At 45.9% G+C, this 18,681-nt stretch overlaps 1 protein-coding gene across 1 annotated transcript in view; it reads right to left on the bottom strand.

The window, feature by feature from the left end:
• The window catches only part of CAMTA1 (calmodulin binding transcription activator 1), a 929,563-nt gene that overhangs the window by 83,509 nt on the left and 827,373 nt on the right, over positions 1 to 18,681 (bottom strand). Inside the window, exons 9-10 of the mRNA XM_065421212.1 lie at positions 17,097 to 17,223; positions 11,629 to 11,763 (exon numbers count right to left, since the gene is read on the bottom strand). Coding sequence (XP_065277284.1) covers positions 11,629 to 11,763; positions 17,097 to 17,223 — 262 coding nt within the window. The remainder of the gene's footprint in view (positions 1 to 11,628; positions 11,764 to 17,096; positions 17,224 to 18,681) is intronic.

The following is an 18,681-nucleotide window of genomic DNA, read 5'->3' as shown; positions in this document are numbered from 1 at the left end:
AAAAACAGTCCAGTCCATCTGGTAGTGGATCAGTAAAAAGAACTTTCAGGGCAAGGATAAGTGACCTAGGAACTGTAGTGCAGAGTTCGCAAGTGCATGGTGGCAGAGGTTCTCTTCAAAGAGCAGGTAGATGTCAGCTTCAGCTCAGCCACCAAACTTCACAAGTGCCAATCTCCTAACTGCCATGAGAAGAAGTGGCCAGGGGAAGGGGGTTCTGCCATGTTTACATCCAATTCTGTTGAGTGCTTCCTTCTAATTAACGTTGCTGGGTGATATTAAATGTTTGTAAATACTCTCTGCAAAATTCACATCTCTCCAACGTCCTAACAGGCAGAAACTGAAGCCAGATGCTGTCTCCTGGAACACAAAACTACAATCCAAGCTGTGACATGATCTTTTGCTAAACCTTATATCCCATTATCCTGATGGGCATGGAGATTTCCTTGGGGAGGAAAGCTTATGTAGTGAAGCTGCACTCCCTTCCACTGCTTTGAGACCCAACTAGCAAAACCAATCATTGGCAGGTTCAGAGTTAATTGTATCATCATCTGCCTTGAACGCAGCATCCACCAGTGACAAGTCATCAACCTGAGTGGAGTTTTCCTTAATGATATATCATCTGAGTAGTTAAAGAACGCTTCATCTGGCACTGGCAGCTTTGCGTTCAGCAGGATTCAAGTGCAGAGTCCCTGACGGTGCAATAAGCGACCAAAGCAGAGTAAATAATTGTGGTGGGACACTGTCCAGAGCCAGGCATTACTGACCTATCCCTAAAGCATTCTCACTAGTCATGTGTCAGTGAGATGCACAATGCAACGCTGTTTATCTAAGTCCTTCTTACAGGAGCGGGGTCTGAATAACAAGCATAGCTTGCTCTAATAAAGACTGTTAGAGTCTTAAGTTTCAGTTTCCCATATTACTACAGCACTGTTCATTCTCTGGGTCTAGAGATCCCTGGGCACAAGTCTCAGTTCTGGGGAGATCCCAGCATTGGGGTGCGCTGTGTACGTGCACTGGTCTCGATCCTAGGAGGATCACAGTGTTTGGGCATAAGGTCTGTAGTGCACTAGTCTCAGGGGATTGCAGTGTTTGGGAGCACAAACTGCATGATCTGGTCTCGGTCTCAGGTGGAATCGCAGTGTTTGGGCTCATGGTCTCCTGGCCCTGAGCTGAGTCTTGGTTGGATACCAGCGTCTGGGTTCATGATTTCCAGGCCCTGATCTTGATGGGATCCCAGCTTTTTTTATTAGACAAGAGATGCCTGAGGCCTCACTGGTTTCCACAGTGAGAAAGGGAGCTGGGGCATTAGTCTGAAGAGCAACGAAGGACAGATCGAGGGAGACAAAACTCTTCCCAATGTGTGAGAGTAGTGGGAGGATGGGATGCTGCCTGTGACCAGCACTGGCACTGTGCTGAGAGCCTGGGGACAGAGAGGCTGTAACAGTGTTCTCCAAAGAATTACATGGTTCAGGTTGTGCCTTGTGTGGGGTTTGAGAGCCCTTCCCTCACCCAAGGAAGCAGACACACTTAGCCCCCAGAACTTGATGTCTGAGGACAAAATAATTTTACTTAAACAATAACTTCCATTGATGGCAGTTTTCAAAGAGGTTTCCTGGCCCAGAGATGGTTTTATGCTCTCAGACTGGACAACCATTATGCAGGAGGAGCACAAGCAAGATCCCTCAGAGAGCAGTGGCTCTGCCTGAGAAGCTGCTGCAGTGGGGAGAAGTTTGTGTTTAATCTTTCCTGATAGTGGCAGTGGGATTTTCACTTCCACATGCACAGCCAGTATCAGAGTCTTCTCTGTTAAATCCCAGTTTGGTTCAAACCTTTGGGCACAGAGGCAGGATTGCCACCTTGTCCCTTGTCTCAATCTTTGCAACCCTTTGATGTGGATGACTCCCAGTAAATTCTGCACATATATATGTATTCCACAACCTGGTACTCACTATGCCCCATAGAGAATATCAGACTGCGTATTCTCTGCTCCCTGAGGCCTGCGTGTTAGTTTCAGCCTCTACAGCATATGAGGGCAGAGCCTGTGAGAACTGCATGACTCCCATCATTAGAAAATTAATCTTCAAAACATAATCATAGAATCATTTGAGCCATCATTTTCTGATCTGTGGCATGGCCAAAAACCAGAGACTCATCTCCTTCAGTCTTGCATCTGAAGAAGTGAGGTTCTTACCCACAAAAGCTTATGCTCCCAATACTTCTGTTAGTCTTAAAGGTGCCACAGGACCCTCTGTTGCTTTTTACAGATTCAGACTAACACGGCTACCCCTCTGATACTTGACTCCTTAAGAAAAGTGATTGAAGTCACAAATAGGAATAGGTTTGCAGGCATCTGCAGGATTGCACAATGGAAACATACGCAGTGGTTAAATCTGTTCTGTTTTTCTTTTTAGATTTTACCAAGCTGAATACAAGCTGCTTAGGAGACAGAAATCCTAAAGCTATTCTAAAACTGCCAATAAGAGATATATTATGGGAATAATTGCTCACACCTGAGATCCTTGTGTGACTAAGTTGGAAATGGACTTCCCCTTTGGTGAGCTTACTTGTCATATGAGAGATTTTCTTAACCTTGCCTTCTTCCTCCAGTAGTATCTGTAGCAGGAGTCATTAAGGGTGTTAAACAATGTAGTGTAAACCAAAATGTTCCTCTGCATTAGTTAAATTCAAATCAAAGTTTAAACTAAGTGAATATTTTCCAGTTATAAATTCCCCTTGAAATCTTTCCCCCGCAAGTCTATGCAGTTGACAGCAGGGCTAGGATTTAGAGCAGTACAATTAAGGCAAACAGAGAAAAGAACATGTAGAGGAAATCACAGATCTGTTCTATCCATGGAATGAATCCACATGGATTTACACCTTATTATAGTAAGCTAGCATTTGCTCTTCTAAGCCCCGGAGAAAAGTTGCAGTCCCTTTAAATAAACTGGTGTTTTGCTGCATTCAGAGTATTGTGCATGAAGGCAGAGGCCTCTGATAAGCCATGGTTAGTGTAATTATTCAATCTTTTTCCCTGAAGGGCCTCTGCATTGCAGCTGTCCTTTTTTTTTTTTTTTTTTATTGCTGTTAGCAATGCCCTAGTTTGTTCTCTGCTGCAGTCCCCCTCCTCCACTTCCCCCACATCTCCACATCACACACACTTCCATTTCATAAGGAGTTCTAATTGAGAGTTTGCCCACTAGCCAGCACCCTGGGCTCACAGACAAGTTACAGGACAAAGGAAACTGCATTCCCAGTTATAGTGGCCATTTTCCACCCCTCCGCCATCTAAATTCACTAGTATTCCCAGGGAACTGAGCAGCGGGATTTTTAAATTTTTCCCTCCCCCTTTCTCTGTACTGAAAAGATGATTAATGGCTGCAGGGGACTGAGCTTTTCATCACAGCAGCTCCTGCTGGCAAAGACAGCTACAGGCATTATCCCAAGCACCGCTTGGCAGATCAGGATTTTCTAACACCAGTGAACTGCATGGTTCCTATATGCAAAGATGTCTCTGGTTTAATATGAATAGCAGGGGCAACTCAGGAGCACCGTTCCTCATCACTAACAGAGAATCTTCCCTAAATACTCCAGGACAAGACGACTATGTTTTTCTTGAGATTATTTTCAATATCAAGATTGTCTGTACAAGGATGCCTGTTTTGGGGGGGACATATAGGGTGGGATGTCCCAGTTCTCTGTGCATGTGTGTTCAGGGCCGCCCAGAGGATTCAGGGGACCTGGGGTCTTCGGCGGCGGGGGCCCCCCGCCGCCGAATTGCCGCCGAAGACCCGGAGCGGAAGAAGCTCTGGGGGCCCAGGCCCCGCGAGAGTTTTCCGGGGCCCCCGGAGCGAGTGAAGGATCCCGCTCCAGGGGCCCCGAAAAACTCTCGTGGGGGCTCCTGCGGGGCCTGGGGCAAATTGCCCCACTTGCCCCCCCCCTCTGGGCGGCCCTGTGTGTGTTTTTGTCTAATTTGCTATGGGAGGTCTCTTGAGGGTTTCACTTGCACTGAGACATTGGCACATTCACAAAATTACTCTGTGCACCTGATAGAGAGACTTCAGATAAATTTGTGTGCTGAACTAGTTTAAAAAAACCATAAGAAATAAAAGAAAGGGACTCTGCACTTTTACTATGAGTATCCTGATAAACACATAATGGTCCATAATGTTACAGTGTTGGAAATGATTTTGCTCTTTCTAATCTAGCAGCTAAACTGATTAATTCCATCTGAGGAGAGACCAATGGAGTTTGTTGCTGACACCCATCTTCTTAGTGTAGATGGACCCTAGTGTCCCAGCCACTTTCCTGATAAAGAATCTGCCAACCTACATCCCCCTTGCAGTTTCAGTTGGATGTGGTATTCTTCACCTCCCTGCCCTAAACTGCTGTGAACTGTTGTCCAAGTAGGTACCCTGTGCTGGGACACATGTCGCAGTGCCCAACACTGGAGGGTGTGTATGCACTACAAGAAAGTGAGGCCAGGGGATCTAAGACACAAACTGTGCAGATAAAGGAGTGCCAATACTGTGGACTACTAAACATAGTAAATCAGAATTTGCACAGTCTAGTGCTCAGTCACAAATATGTGCAGCAGTTATTAAAGGCTCCAAATCCTCCTTCCCACTCTTCCTGGCTCTTTCCAGAGCAATTTGCCTCCTGGTTTCATGAGCTTTAAATCCACATACATGCCAAGGAAGGCTAGTTTTGCCCAAGCTTCCATTCTAGGTGTGTTTTCCCCCTGGCAATTTTTCTCCTTTCAGGTCCCCTGATTCACAATTTCCATTTCTCCCTGCTTGTTTCTCAGTTTTACTAAGCCTGAGGCCAAAGTATACATTTGCTCTTGCATATGTCAGCCATGTAAATGGGTACGCTGACCACTGCTGCAAGTTAATTAGGCTCATTCTGACTAACCCATGGTTACACAGTCATTTTTTAATGACTGGTCAAAACATGAAATATCAAGAAACTGATTGTTTGGATAACTACTTCTCAGCCAGTCCAGAGAACTTTTATCACTCAACAGCTCTGCCTCTCTTTGCACATAAGCAAAGTGGTGTGACCAGGATGCTGGGAACCTTCATTCCCCAGTTAATTCCTTCGCATCAAACACATTCAAAATCTGGCACAGGTAGAAACTTAGACCTGGTAGTTTATAGTTTGGCAAACACAGCTCACACTCAGAAGGAAGCCAGCCAGAGCTGTCAATTTTCTGTAATTATAAATCAGCAAAGATTAAGTGAGCCTTATAAATTAACTTTTATTAAAAGTACAACAATCAGAATGGAGACCTTTGATTAGTAAGACTAACTCTAATAACCTCACTCAGATCATGTGCTGGGATCAGCAGAAAAGCTGGAATAGCTATAAGAGGTTTTAGAATTTCTTTGTTCTGTTTGAACTGAATGGATCTGTCCTTTGCTGTAGCAATGTGCTCAGACCCTGCCATCTGGCCCCCTTTCCACTCTTTGCCTCAGGACCCAAACTCTTCAGCTGAGATGCTAGCGAGAAACTGAACTAGATACTCTTAGTCTTAGTGTAATAACTGCGGCTCATTTCTATCCATCTCCCTCCTGACCCTATCCTCTTGTCTCTGCACCTCTTTTCATCATATCCTTATTTAGGTTTAGTCCTGGCTCCAGGTCTGGCCCTGCCCTGGGGACTATTTCCAGCAAGAGCCTCCTCCCCTGTGCCAAGTTTCTTCCCTTTACCCCTGCCCAGATCCTTTCTCACTAACCTGGGATCTACTGATAGTCACAGGAATTATGTACCAGCAGGACAGTTTAAAAGGTAATGAAGGTAAATGCTTAGCCTCTGAAGGAACTCAACATCCCCTCTTCCCATCTTTAGCTCTCCATAGTCTTCAGTAATTTAACTTCCACTGCAACAAAAGGGGCAATCAGCTCAAGTAGCATTAACTCATTTGGCTCTCCCATCCCAGCTCCCCAAAATCTAACCTGATGCCTGCTGGTTAAAATTCAATGAAGACAATAAGCCCATCTAAGAAAGAAAACAGATGCACAATCTTAGCAACCAACATGTACATAAGGGATTCGATTATACTATGAAGGCTGAGTGCTACTTTGACCTATGATCAGCTTGCTCCATTGTGGGTGAATACCCCCATCCGCTCTTCCAGGTAAAAGTCAATGGGATTTAGGAGCCTAGGTCACTTTTGAAAATCAGACAAAGGGTCTGTCTCCACTGCAGCTGGGAGCGTGCCTCCTGGCCCAGACAGACAGGCTCATGCTAGCTCAGCTCGAGTTAGCGTACTAAAACTAACAGTGTAGATGTTGCAGCTCCAGTAGAGACTCAAACTAGCCACCCAAACTCAGACCTAGGGGGTCTGGTGGGATTGACAGCTTGAGCTGCCACCCAGCTGCAACATCCTCCCTGCTGGTTTCAGTGCTCTGGCTCGAGCCGAGCTCGTGAGAGTCTGTCTACTCACCCTGGGAGACTCGCGGCCAGCTGCAATGTACACATACTCCTAAGCAACGAGGCCTTGCAATGCTGAGTGGAGTAATGCCTAAATACATTTAAAAACCTGGGCCTAAGCTCTTTGAGGCAGTGATTTTTCTGTTTTTCTGTTTGTACAACTCCCAGTGCCATGGGATGGGCCCATGATTCTGATGGGGGCCTTAGGGTGTTACTACAGTATCCATAATGATGATAACAATATTGCTTCCAGAACCTGCACTGCAGCTATTATACGGCTCTTAGCACTAGGTGCCCCTTAAACTTGGGTGAAGGGATTTCACACTATGGGGACCCCTGAGACAGGATCTTTCCACACATTTCAACATAATGACAATAACTTAGCAAGACACAAAAGAGCAGCCAACAGATAGAGCGTGACAAGCCCATAAATAAATCGTGTGTGTGCATCAGAAATATATGACTCATCCTGCCAAGGAAGAGAGACGATTAACACAGCTAAGAGAATCAGACAGAGCAGACAAAAAGGAAAGGCTGCACCACCAATCAGCAAGAAGTAACATGCACAGTGATGTCCATCTCAGACAGAACAGATGAGCATGAGCCAAGCTACCCAGGACACTAAATGCTCCTCCTGTGCAGCACAGTGGGGTTCCTTCTTCTCCTCACACCTTCCATGACCCTACAGAATCTTCTGCCACATGGCAAAATCCTGAGGAACCAACCCATTACCTGAGTTCATCAGCACCAGTGATAGCCTGATGCCTACAAATCTCTCCTTGTACAGTGCAGCCACCCACATGTAACAGGCACCCTTTTCCAGCTCAGTGAAAAACATCTACAGCACATGCTGACTGCATGATTTTCAAATGCTCAGAACATGGTAAAATCAAACTCAGTTTCCTCCTCTGGCACATGGTCACACACGGCTCCTCATCAAGGGCTATTTCCCGGCCCCAAACTGTTTTGCTGATAGAGCTCTACATGGAAAGGTCATAAGCATGTTTGCGTTCTGACTACAGAAAAAGTGATTTTTCCACATGCTCACCCTGCTCAAAAATGGCTGATCCAGTAATGCCAAGACTTCCCAAAAGTTGCTTTTGGGTACAGACAAGACCTCGAAAATGTAGCCCCCTCCCCACCCAATCAGAAAGTTATGAGAAACTGAAACCATGAGCACTCCGATAGTTTGGTGATGTGGGTGGGTGATTGGGTAGGTAGGTAGACAGAACTTGTGACCAGTACACTGTGTGACCCTACGCCCCACATTCTTCATATAGGTAGTGTTATGATATGAATATGGCATAACTAAGATGTGTTCTGTGGAAATGAGGTATCAGTGGAACAGTTATGATTTACTGAATATGATTATCCTATTTGTATGTATGTATCTTTTCTGTATGTGAAGTTATGAAGTTTTGCTATGTATGTATTACTGAAATATATTATGAGGTTGGGAACACCCACGAGCAGCCTTTCAGGTACAACAGTAAAAAGGCCAAACAATGTTAATGGCTTATTAAGGAAATGCACACAAGCACAAGGATTACCCCAGAATCTGTGGACAATAGAAACCTCTCAGAGATAGCACTACACAATGGAAACTGTTTGACCCAGGTCACAGCCAAAGAGGTTTCTAGCAAGTGGGGAGAAGATATAAAAGGGAGACAATGACATCATGAAAGTACCTCACTCTCCCTGCAACAACACACCTGGAAACACCTGAAGGGCAAGGACTGAACTGTGGGAAGAGATGGTCCCAGGCTAGAAGGATCTTTAGCTTGTGTATGAAAACCTGGGAAAGCCAAGGCAACTTGCGTCTTAAAGAGTCTGCCAGCCTGTTTATCACTCAGGGTGAGAATTTGCTAATTTATATCCTACCTCTCTAGCGTGTTAAACTCAGTTTGCGGTTTTTGTTTATTTACTAAGGTGATCTGCATTGATCTGTTGGCTATCCTTTATAAGAATTTAAAATCTACCTCTTGTACTTAATAAACTTGTTTTTGTTTTAAACCCAGTTTGTGTAATTCATAATGGGGGGGGGGGGGAGAAGCTGTGAATCTCTCTTTCCACACTGAGGGAGGGGGCGAATTTCAATGAGCTCACGCTGTACAGTTCTCTGTGCAGCGCAAGACAATGCAATTTTGGGGTTTACTCTCCAGAGGAGGAGTGCACGTGCATGCTGGGCAATTCCTTAGGTGAAAGCCTTCCCATGCAGAGCTGATTCCAGTGTCTGTGTCTTTCTGCAGCTGGGTGTGCCCCTACCTGTGTGTGTGCCAGAGGAGGCTTGAGGGCCTGGCTTAGCAGGACAGGGTGAGGGAGCCCAGGCTGGTGGAACAGGCGGGCTCAGTGATACCCCAGTACATCAGGTGGCACTCCAGAAGGGGGGGCAACCCATCACAGGTGGGTAGGTACGTAGACAGAACTTGTGACCAGTATACTGCTATAATAATCGGGAATCATAGAAAGATAATGTAATAGACCACCAAAATCACACACACACAGGTTCAGAGGAATTATCTTTTCTTGGCTTTTCTGGCTCAAATGCAGCACGTACATACACATCACTCTCTCAGAAAGCAACCTAAAGTGGTTTCTACTGAGCTTTCTCTTGCATTCATTTTTATCTGTCTGAGATATTTGTAATGCATCAACCACGATAGTCTCTAGGTGCCATAATATATGCTCTGCCATTACAAGACACCAGAGCTAGGCAACTTGCCCCATCTGACTGTCTCATCTAATCAAGCTCAGACTCATCATACACCATAAAGAAAGAACCTGATAAAGTTTGGGACTATCCAGATAGAGCAGAGAAGCCTGCCAAAGGCTTCTATGGACAATTTCCAAGCACAAGCTCCTGCTGGTTTGTGGCCAGTCTGAATCAGACTTGAGGCTGAGTTCAAGTGCTTCTGCAGTTTCAGTTGAAACAGTTCTAATTATTAGTCATGTCCAATGTGAATGTATTATACATCCAATCACACTAGTAAACGTATTCTACTTCAGACTGTTTTAATTATAACAACTCTCTTATTTTTTAAAATATCCAATAAAGATGCCTCTAAAGGTGAATTTCCAAAAGCAAATGTTGTGTAATGATTGCCACATCTTTAGCAGACAGACAGAATAGTATGAGGTTAATTGACTAAAGCAATGGTTTTTAACCTGTGCTCCATGGACCCCTGGAGGTCTGTAGACTATGTCTAACATTTCCAAAGGGGTCCACACCTCCATTCAAAATTTTTTAGGGGTCCACAAATGAAAAAATGTTGAAAACCACTGGACTAAAGAGTTAACAGAACCAGTATATTAACCCATTATTTCCCATGTTCCAGTCTCCAATATGGCATATATTGCATACGTACAAGCTACTTCTCCCTTGACTTCTTTTATATAACTTACATCAGTTCTCTCTCTTTATTAGCTACTGGTTCTCTGAATAGTGGGGATTTTGCTAAATCAGATTTGCCCAATGGATTATATGAGAATACAAAAATCGTCAAATGAATGGATCAACAAACAGTGATGTTAGGACTTTTTCTAAAACTGGACAGAATACATTGCAGTGCCTAGCAAATCAAGACTCTCTCGTGAAGTAAGGGATGAAAAAATGGTAACCTTTCCATGGTCTCTTTCCAGACTGTCAAGGTTGCTAACACAAATCAGTTACTTTCCCCAGGTCTCCAGGGCCTGAGCTGGAAGGCACATCTCCTTGGCAATCACAGACAGGAAGAGAAATGAAGTGGCTGTCCAGTCAGTTAATGTTGGCAACTTGCCTAATGCTTAGCTGAAGAGAAAACCAATAAACTTCCAGCAGTCAATGTTTTACAAAAATAACTTGAGACCAGTCACTGGATCAGTTGCTTCCTGGGTGCATTCAATAGCAGCTGCAAATCTCTTCTCTTTCTTTCTCAACAGGTTTTACACCTGCTGGCAGCATGTATTTTATGTGGCAACTCAGTTCTCCCTGGCAGGTATGCTGAACCCTTGAGAGTAGAGAACTCCCCTGGTTCCCTTTCTATACTTCTTACAACCCTATTCTGCTGCAATCAGTCTCTTTTAAAAGAATTTTTGAGGGGCACAGAATTACGAGATAAATATTAAGGATAAAGCACGTGTTCCCATTGAGGTTGCCAATAATTTATCAGCTCTGACATCTAGCAAAACGTAACCACATTCTATTGTGGTCAGTCAAATCAGGGCAAGAGAGATGGACTCAGCTTCAGACTGCCTGGCTAGTAACTAATGATTTTATAGTTTGTACCCCATTCCCACTAAGAATGGGGGACGAGGCAGCATCTTAGAATCTTTGAGAAAAAAAGCATGTCCTTGAACCATACATGCCAAAGAACGTCTACCTCGTCCCTGCTCACAGATGTTGTGCAGGCCCATGAGAATTAGACTGCAATGGGATCCGAGACTCTCAGTTGCTGGGCATAATCTATGTCTGCACTGTTTAATAAATCACGATTTTAAAGTGAGATTTGGACACCATAAATACCACAGATTGTATCCATCAGATCTGCGGGTCCTGAATGCATTCAGAAGGTGTGGATCAGCCCTGCCTTGCTCTTGGAGATTCTCTCTCTAGGCACTGACTAGACTCACCATCTTCCCATCTGTATTTTGTTTAGTTCAGTGGTTTTCAAATCTGGGGTCTGCCGACTAGGTCTAAGATTTCCAAAGGGGTCCGCACCTCAATTTGAAATTTTTTAGGGGTCCACAAATGAAAAAAAGGTTGAAAACCACTGGGTTAGTTACACAGACTTTTTTTAGCACAGAAAGGGGGAACAAATGGGACATTTTAGAATTTTTCCTGACAAGACGAAGCTCAGAGTTCTGACAGAAGGAGCAGCATGCCTGGGGCTGGCCCTGACAGTGGTGACCACTCAGGCCCCTTTCTTTGGGACAGTCAGTTTGCTATTACACAGGAAGCATCCTCCCCTCCCCCCAAAAATGGATCAAACTTTGGGCCACAGGCTCCCCAGCTAAATAGTTTGTGCACACCAAAAAGACACTGAGAAATTTCAGCAAATGTTCTCCGAAATGGAGTAATATTGAAACAATGAGCAAGAGAAACTCAGTACAGCTAAGACTCACCTCCTTTCCCCACCCCCACATGAGGAGCTGCTCTCTTTACTCCACTGTACCCACGTGTGGTAAACTTTGTTAAGGGACACTGAATATACTCCTTACCATCCAAGGACAGCCAGTCATGCTGGGAGGAAGGCAGGGTTGGTAGAGCTCTGGCTTTATATTCAAACACCACAGAGTTGGAGATGATCTGATTGTTGAAGGCAACTTGCAGAGTCACGAGCCCGGTATCATGAGCTAAAAACAAAGAACAAGTGGTAAGAACAGGGATTTATCTGCAGGAATGCATGATTCAGTTTTGTTCTACGGCTCTTGTCATATGCAAAGGGAGAGAGCAAGAGCAGAAAGGGCATCTGAGAACAGTGTTTCTGTGCTTTGCACAGCTGGAAAGTCAAAGATGTTTATCAGGTTCATCTAACCTGGAGATATGCTGTAGACTGCAGACTCCATTGGCAGATTGACACAGATTGCACGTATGTTGGAGTGATTAAAAGATTAATAAATAACTCAGTATTACGTTATCACAAACTTTCCTCTGATGCTACAGTGAAGTTGTTTTTTCATGCACATCAAGCCAAATACTAAGCTCCAGTGCAAGGCCATACAAAGCCTCTGCAAAGATCCTGAAAGTGCCATACCTGATTAAGACCAAAGAGAAGGTACAGAAACTATGACATCTCCATGGGAGATGTAAAGGGACAGTAAGTGCAGCTCCTGGTTCCAGTTAAAGTTTAATGTTCTATGTTAAAAGGAAAAAACAAGACATTATTTTAAAACTAATTAATTCAAGGCTTCTAAATGAAAACTGGGATATGAGTTTACTAATGCACAACAACTCTCCAAAGTGCTGTTCGAATAATCTATGGGACAACACACACACAGTGGTGCAGCCCATAGAATACAAGGAAGCTCTCCTATGGATACTCTGGGGTGTCTCTGTTGTATCAACAGAAATAGCTTTGTACATGTGAGGAGAGCTTCCTTGGTATTCTATTCGCTATTATTACATATAAAACTTATACAGAAACTTTACATAAGAACAAACTGCTTATAAAAGTGGAAAGAATGATGCTGAGGGCTGAAGCTCCACAGCTGATTGGGCAAGAAGTCTGGAGAAAGGGGGCTGATCCTGATAATCTTCCTGTCTTTGTTTTTACTAGGAACATGGAGGTCAGTTCTCCATCCGGGCTCATGAAGGACAGGCACACTCTGTCCATGTACTTCACTGGGAGTTTTGTCTGAGTAAGCACTACCTGGGCTCAATGTGGTTTTAAATATTCTTTTAGAAAATAGCTATCTAATGACGAAAGTGTATTGCCATTGCCATTCTAGCTATGCCATGGAGGGAGCTGCTCCACTGACTTAATAGCTTAGACAGGACACTCTAGTCACCATAGTGGAAAAACCGTCATGGTAGGTGTTACTTGCATCTGTTTCGCTGGGGATCTAGGGATTTCTATGGAGCAGTTTACACCAATTCTCAGCTCCCTTTTGAAATTCTCCAGGCCTAGAGGAATTCACAGCTCAGGATCTTGTGTGTAACTTACTGCATTTAGGTATCAAAACAGCAGTTAATTAATTGGTGCTTCCCTCGTGTCACTCTCTAGATTTACAATTTACTCAATTTTGGTGCTCTTAGTAAAAGTATACAAGTTACAGCTGGGCTCTGTCCAGGTAATTTAGATAGATTAAAATCACAGAAGCATGACTGCTGACCCCTAAACAACTTTAATTAATAGTTCTCCAAGCTGGATATAGGTCATCTTAAAGTACTGCCAGTGACTCTTTCTTATACTCCCCAAAACAACCACACAAGAGATTTGGGAAACAGAATAAAAACCCGTGTCATATACCGTGGGCTCAGTTCTCTATTGCCTTGCACCTGATAAAGCTGAGTGTAAGACACCATCACCAATGTGAGAGAGAGAAAAGTTTTCATTTGATTTTGTTTATATTCACCGTGTTTATGTAGAAATGACAACACAAGGTACAAGGCAGAGGAGAGTCAGGACCAGAGCTAACTGCTTCCGAAGAATAATCCTGATTAAGGTAGTTCCCAGTCCCGGCTGGTCTCTCCAATCAGCTCATTCTCCTGGTACCTTTCCAAGCATCTTTCCTGCTGCCCAGGGCCAGTGCAAGGAAGTTTCGCACCCAAGCGAAACTTCCACCTTGCGCCCCGCCCCAGCCCTGCAGCAGCTCCTCCCCCCTCCGCCCTGAGGCGCCCCCCCACGGGGAGCTGTACAGCAGCTCCCCACCACAGCTCACCTCTGCTCCGCCTCCTCCCCGAGCATGCCGCCCCCGCTCTAATTCTCCTCCCCTCCCAGGCTTGTGGTGCCAAACAGCTGATTGGCGCTGCAAGCCTGGGAGGCGGGAGAAGTGGAGCAGCGGAGCAGAGGTGAGCTGGGGTGGGGAGCCCTGTGGCAACTTCCCTCCACCCCCCGCCCTGAGGCACCCCCACCCGCGACAGCTCCCCACCCCCCCCGTCCTGGGGAGCCGTGCGGCAGCTCCCCACCCCAGCTCACCTCTGCTCCGCCTCCTCCCCGAGCACGCCGGCCCCGCTCTAATTTTCCTCCCCTCCCAGGCTTGCGGCGCCGAACAGCTGATTGGTGCTGCAAGCCTGGGAGGTGGGAGAAGTGGAGCGGCCGCTGCGCTGGGAGAGGGAGTCTGAGCCGTACGTGTCAGCGTGCCGCTGGCAGCGCAGCCCAGCCCAGGAACACTGTAAAAAAAAATTGGGGGCACCACTTTTTGGCACCCCCAAATCTTGGCGCCCTAGGCAACCGCCTAGTTTGCCTTAATGGTAGCACCGGCCCTGCTGCTGCCCTGAGTGCAAATGGGTCAGAGGGGTCCTTAGCTGGCATCATCTTCTTTGTCTTTGACTGCTGCTTTCCCCATGGTTTTTTGGAGCCTTAGAGAAAGGTGGGTCTGAACACTGTGCTAGGAGCTAGGTGCTGGCTCTGACCCTAATTCCTTCTGTGGCTTCAATAAGACATGACGCTCTCTGCCTCAGTTGACCCATCAGTAAAATGAGGGTGATAATACTTACTTACCTGCCTCTCAAAGGTGTTATGAGGATTCATTAATTAACATTCATTTGTAGAGTGTTTAGAAGATGGAAAGTGCCATATAAGGGGCAATTATTAATAATATTACTTAAACTTCAGAAGTCTTCAGAGACTTTAATTTTCCCATAATTTCTTATGATCTTTTAAACTCAATGGCTTGGTTGTTTTTTTAATGTAATACAGAAGACAAATGACATGGAAGTTCTCTCTCTCTGATACTCTTTTGGTCATGCTGGTGATACTTTATCTTGCCAAAAACAACAAGGAGTCTGGTGGCACCTTAAAGACTAACAGATTTATTTGGGCATAAGCTTTCGTGGGTAAAAACCTCACTTCTTCAGAGGTTTTTACCCACGAAAGCTTATGCCCAAATAAATCTGTTAGTCTTTAAGGTGCCACCAGACTCCTTGTTGTTTTTGTAGATACAGACTAACACGGCTACCCCCTGATACTTTATCTTGCCAGTTTTTTATTTCCTTCTGCAGGCACTTGCTTTGCTACACTTTATTTCTTAATCAATCAATGATCTTAATATCTTTTGTGTCTTTTCACTTGCTGAATATTTTTCTTTTTTTTCTTCTTGATCTCTTACCCTGAAAAAGCAATACTTGTCTAATCACTATAAACAGAGCCTATTTGGGTGGTTTGGACATTTTGCAGCATATATTAAATCTGCACTCTGCTGTTAGGGTTTAAAACATGGATTCGCTCTATTCTAATTAACTTTTTTATTATTTGTATTCAATCTATTTGTCTATATCTCTGTTACTTTCCTTTAAAGTTCCCCCACTTGACGTGAAAGTCGTTGTGTTCTAGGATTAACCATTCTGTTTTTCTGATTAAATCATACTCTGATTTTCCAGTTTGCTTATCCAGCTTTGTCACTTATTAGAGCCAGAGGGAGATGCAATGCGTTCATCAAAGGTAAACGCAATTCCAGCTGAAGGGGGCACAATCTGCCATGCAGAAATGGGGGAAACAGCCCTGGACGAATCCCAGGGCTGCGATACCAGGACCCTAATTCCATTCCAAGTGCACAGAGTCTCTGGTTTTCTTCATTCCTCCTGCCCTGTGATAGGTTAGTTTGAGGCATACCCTGCAATGACACATAATCGATCATGTAACACATCAGGGAAGGATGTAGGGAAATCATCCTCGCTGGCCTCTCCCCTTAGAGTGAGTCAGGATGTCTGCCCATTTGCAGCACAAGAAGCAGAAGACCCCAGTCTTTTGGGAGAAACTTATTTTTTAGCTATAATATGAGTGAAGTGCTTTAACGATGCAGGAGGAGACAGTTCCCTGACCCACAGAATTCGCCATCTTACTAGTTCACACACAGCTTGGTGCCACAAGATGGAGACAGTTGGGTGAGAAAGTGAGAGATGCATCAAGGATGGCTGCCAATGCCAGGGAAGGGGAGCATCTGGGAGGAGAGGAAGCAGCTGAGGTCACCAAGACTTTAGTGCTGGCCTACATGGTCAGCTGGTGCACGGCAGGCTAGCGTGCTGTGCATACACACCCTGGCTTGCTGCAGAGAAGCCCTTAGAGAAGAAAGCCAGGCTGTATGGGTGAGTCTCAAAGAAGGCCCCACATCTAGAGATGAAGCAGCCACACTTGTGGAGTTAGAACGTGATGGATCAGTGCCAGGCCTTAATGACACCACTTTTGCCAGCACTGCCCTGCTAGATCACCCCCATTTCACTGACAGGTCAACTCCACCCATCCCATATTATTGGGGTGAGTATTCCAGTCCCACCCGCACCTCTCTCAAATTCTTGCTGAAAGGTCAGTTCTTTACTATAATCACTATAATCCACATGAAATGCTTCTTCCCTCGTCATTACACTAGGAGAAGAGTTAGATCAGAGCTAAAGAAGGGTTACACACCTCCCGGGGCTCCTGGTCCATCTGCCCTCAATGTGTCTGCTTTAGACAGTAAGCCCTGGGCGCAGGGACTGCTTTGATCTCCGTATCCTGTTCAGCACTTACCACACTGGCAGTGCTTGGATCAGTCAGAACAGTGTCGGGGGCTCAGCGCTGTCACATCAGGCCCATCACACTGTACACTGGCCAGGACTTGCTGTGGCTCGCAGTGAGGGCCAGGCACCGTAACTGAATGCAAGAGACCCCTCACATGGGTAAGTGCTACCCAGCACGAGAGCGCTGTACTGGGCTCAGAGGATTGTTCACAGAACTGCTGCACTATATGTACAAGTCCACAGCTATTGTGACTGCTCTGCAATGTGACCTGGGTGTACATCCTCTCCGTCACCCCCACCTTCCACCTGCTGCTCCCCAGAACATTTACTAAGTGTCATTATTTCTCCTGTTCATTTCAGTAAGCTGGGTAAACACATACTTTGGCTCAGCTCTCTGCTGAGTAATGCTAACACGAACACCCATGGTTAGGTTCATGCCCTGATACTCGCTGCCCGGCTGGCTAAGCTGAGTTCATATGGCACAGTCCAGCCATTATATCACCAGCTGCATGAGATGGGCATATCTTACCTGGGCAGTAACAGCGCAGCACCCCTGGCTGTATTAAAGATGCAGGCACTGAGATCTGATCAAACAGACAGCTGTAGTTATTGCTGGCTTCCTGCCAGGGGCCTGTGATTAGGACTTTCACGCCTCCCTACAAGGAAAAGGACAGGAAAGAGAAGAAATAGCATTACAAAGGAAGCATTCCCCAGGGTGGTGCATGCACTTAAACTTGGAACCATGGGCCAAAAAGAGCATCATGAGAGACAACAGAAAACCAAGGCCAGGAAGCAGGAATCCTCCAATACAGGCTGACGTCCAGTGCTGGTTCTCACAGTGTTGCCAAGTCACTAGCTAAGTGTCTCTGCAACTGACATTGCTCTGGCTATATCACTGCATGGGTTAGCAAGGGCCCCATTGCCTCAGGCCTTTATAGTTTCATGATCAGATTGTCTAGAGTACCCTTGGGCCTCTAAATCTCACCCTGGGGTGCAGGGTTGTTCCCCTAGCAACTTCCTTCTCTTCGCTCCTCCTGCACCCTCTCCCAAAGGTATAACCATGTGCTGTGCTTCACTGCCTTGACCACAACTGACAGAACAAGGAGCAATGGTCTCAAGTTGCAGTGGGGGAGGTCTAGGTTGGATATTAGGAAACACTATTTCACTAGGAGGGTGGTGAAGCACTGGAATGCGTTACCTAGGGAGGTGGTGGAGTCTCCTTCCTTGGAGGTTTTTAAGGCCCGGCTTGACAAAGCCCTGGCTGGGATGATTTAGTTGGGAATTGGTCCTGCTTTGAGCAGGGGGTTGGACTAGATGACCTCCTGAGGTCCCTTCCAACCCGGATATTCTATGATTCTATGAGTCTCTGCACGGCATTCTGCTGCCCTCGGCACTCAATGTGCGCCTGGTTGAAATGGGTTGCAGACACACAAACAAAACTTCTACAACTCAAGTCAGGTGGCTGAGCAGCATACATTTCAGCCTTGCCTTGGGGATGGGGAGGAACCCCTCTGATTGCTTTCCTTTTTGCCCTGCCTCCTGAGATGAAAGCAGCCAATCAGAGATGCTGAGGGAGTGAGGCAGGAGCAAACAGAGCAGAGATGCTGAGGGTAGTTCTGCTCCCTCCTTCCCCTCCTGTGCATAAGGGGAGGGCTTTTCTGCTCCTTTCCCCTCCCCTTCTCTTTCCCTCCCTGCAACACTCAGCCTGAGAAGGGGAGCGGGGACCCCACTGCAGCCCCACAGACCCCAGGAGTTGCAGGAGAAGCAGAAGTGGGGCCGGAGGCAGAATTGATGTTGCGGGGGGGGGGGGGGGGGGGGGAGGGGGGGAGGAGGAGGACAGGCAGATGTGATTTGCTTTCATTTCTGTAGAAAATGATGGACTCCCAGCTTTTTCGGATGACTTTAAGCACTGGCTGCCCTGACTGCCACCATCCATTCTGCAGAAACAACAGAGAACCCTTGAGTCCCTCCTAATGCTAGTGGAAGGTCACCCACCGAACACAGCAGAGCACACAACACATGTCACATCCTAAGCCATGCCACACACCAGAACTGAGGGTAGATCATGGAGTTCGAGTGGACTGGGCGGAGGATAAATGAAATCTGGCTCATTT

Source organism: Emys orbicularis, chromosome 22 (assembly GCF_028017835.1).
Source record: "Emys orbicularis isolate rEmyOrb1 chromosome 22, rEmyOrb1.hap1, whole genome shotgun sequence".
In the NCBI taxonomy this organism is placed as follows: Eukaryota; Metazoa; Chordata; order Testudines; family Emydidae; genus Emys; species Emys orbicularis.
The sequence above is the reverse complement of the archived record's forward strand: the minus strand, read 5'-3'. Positions and strand labels throughout refer to the sequence as shown.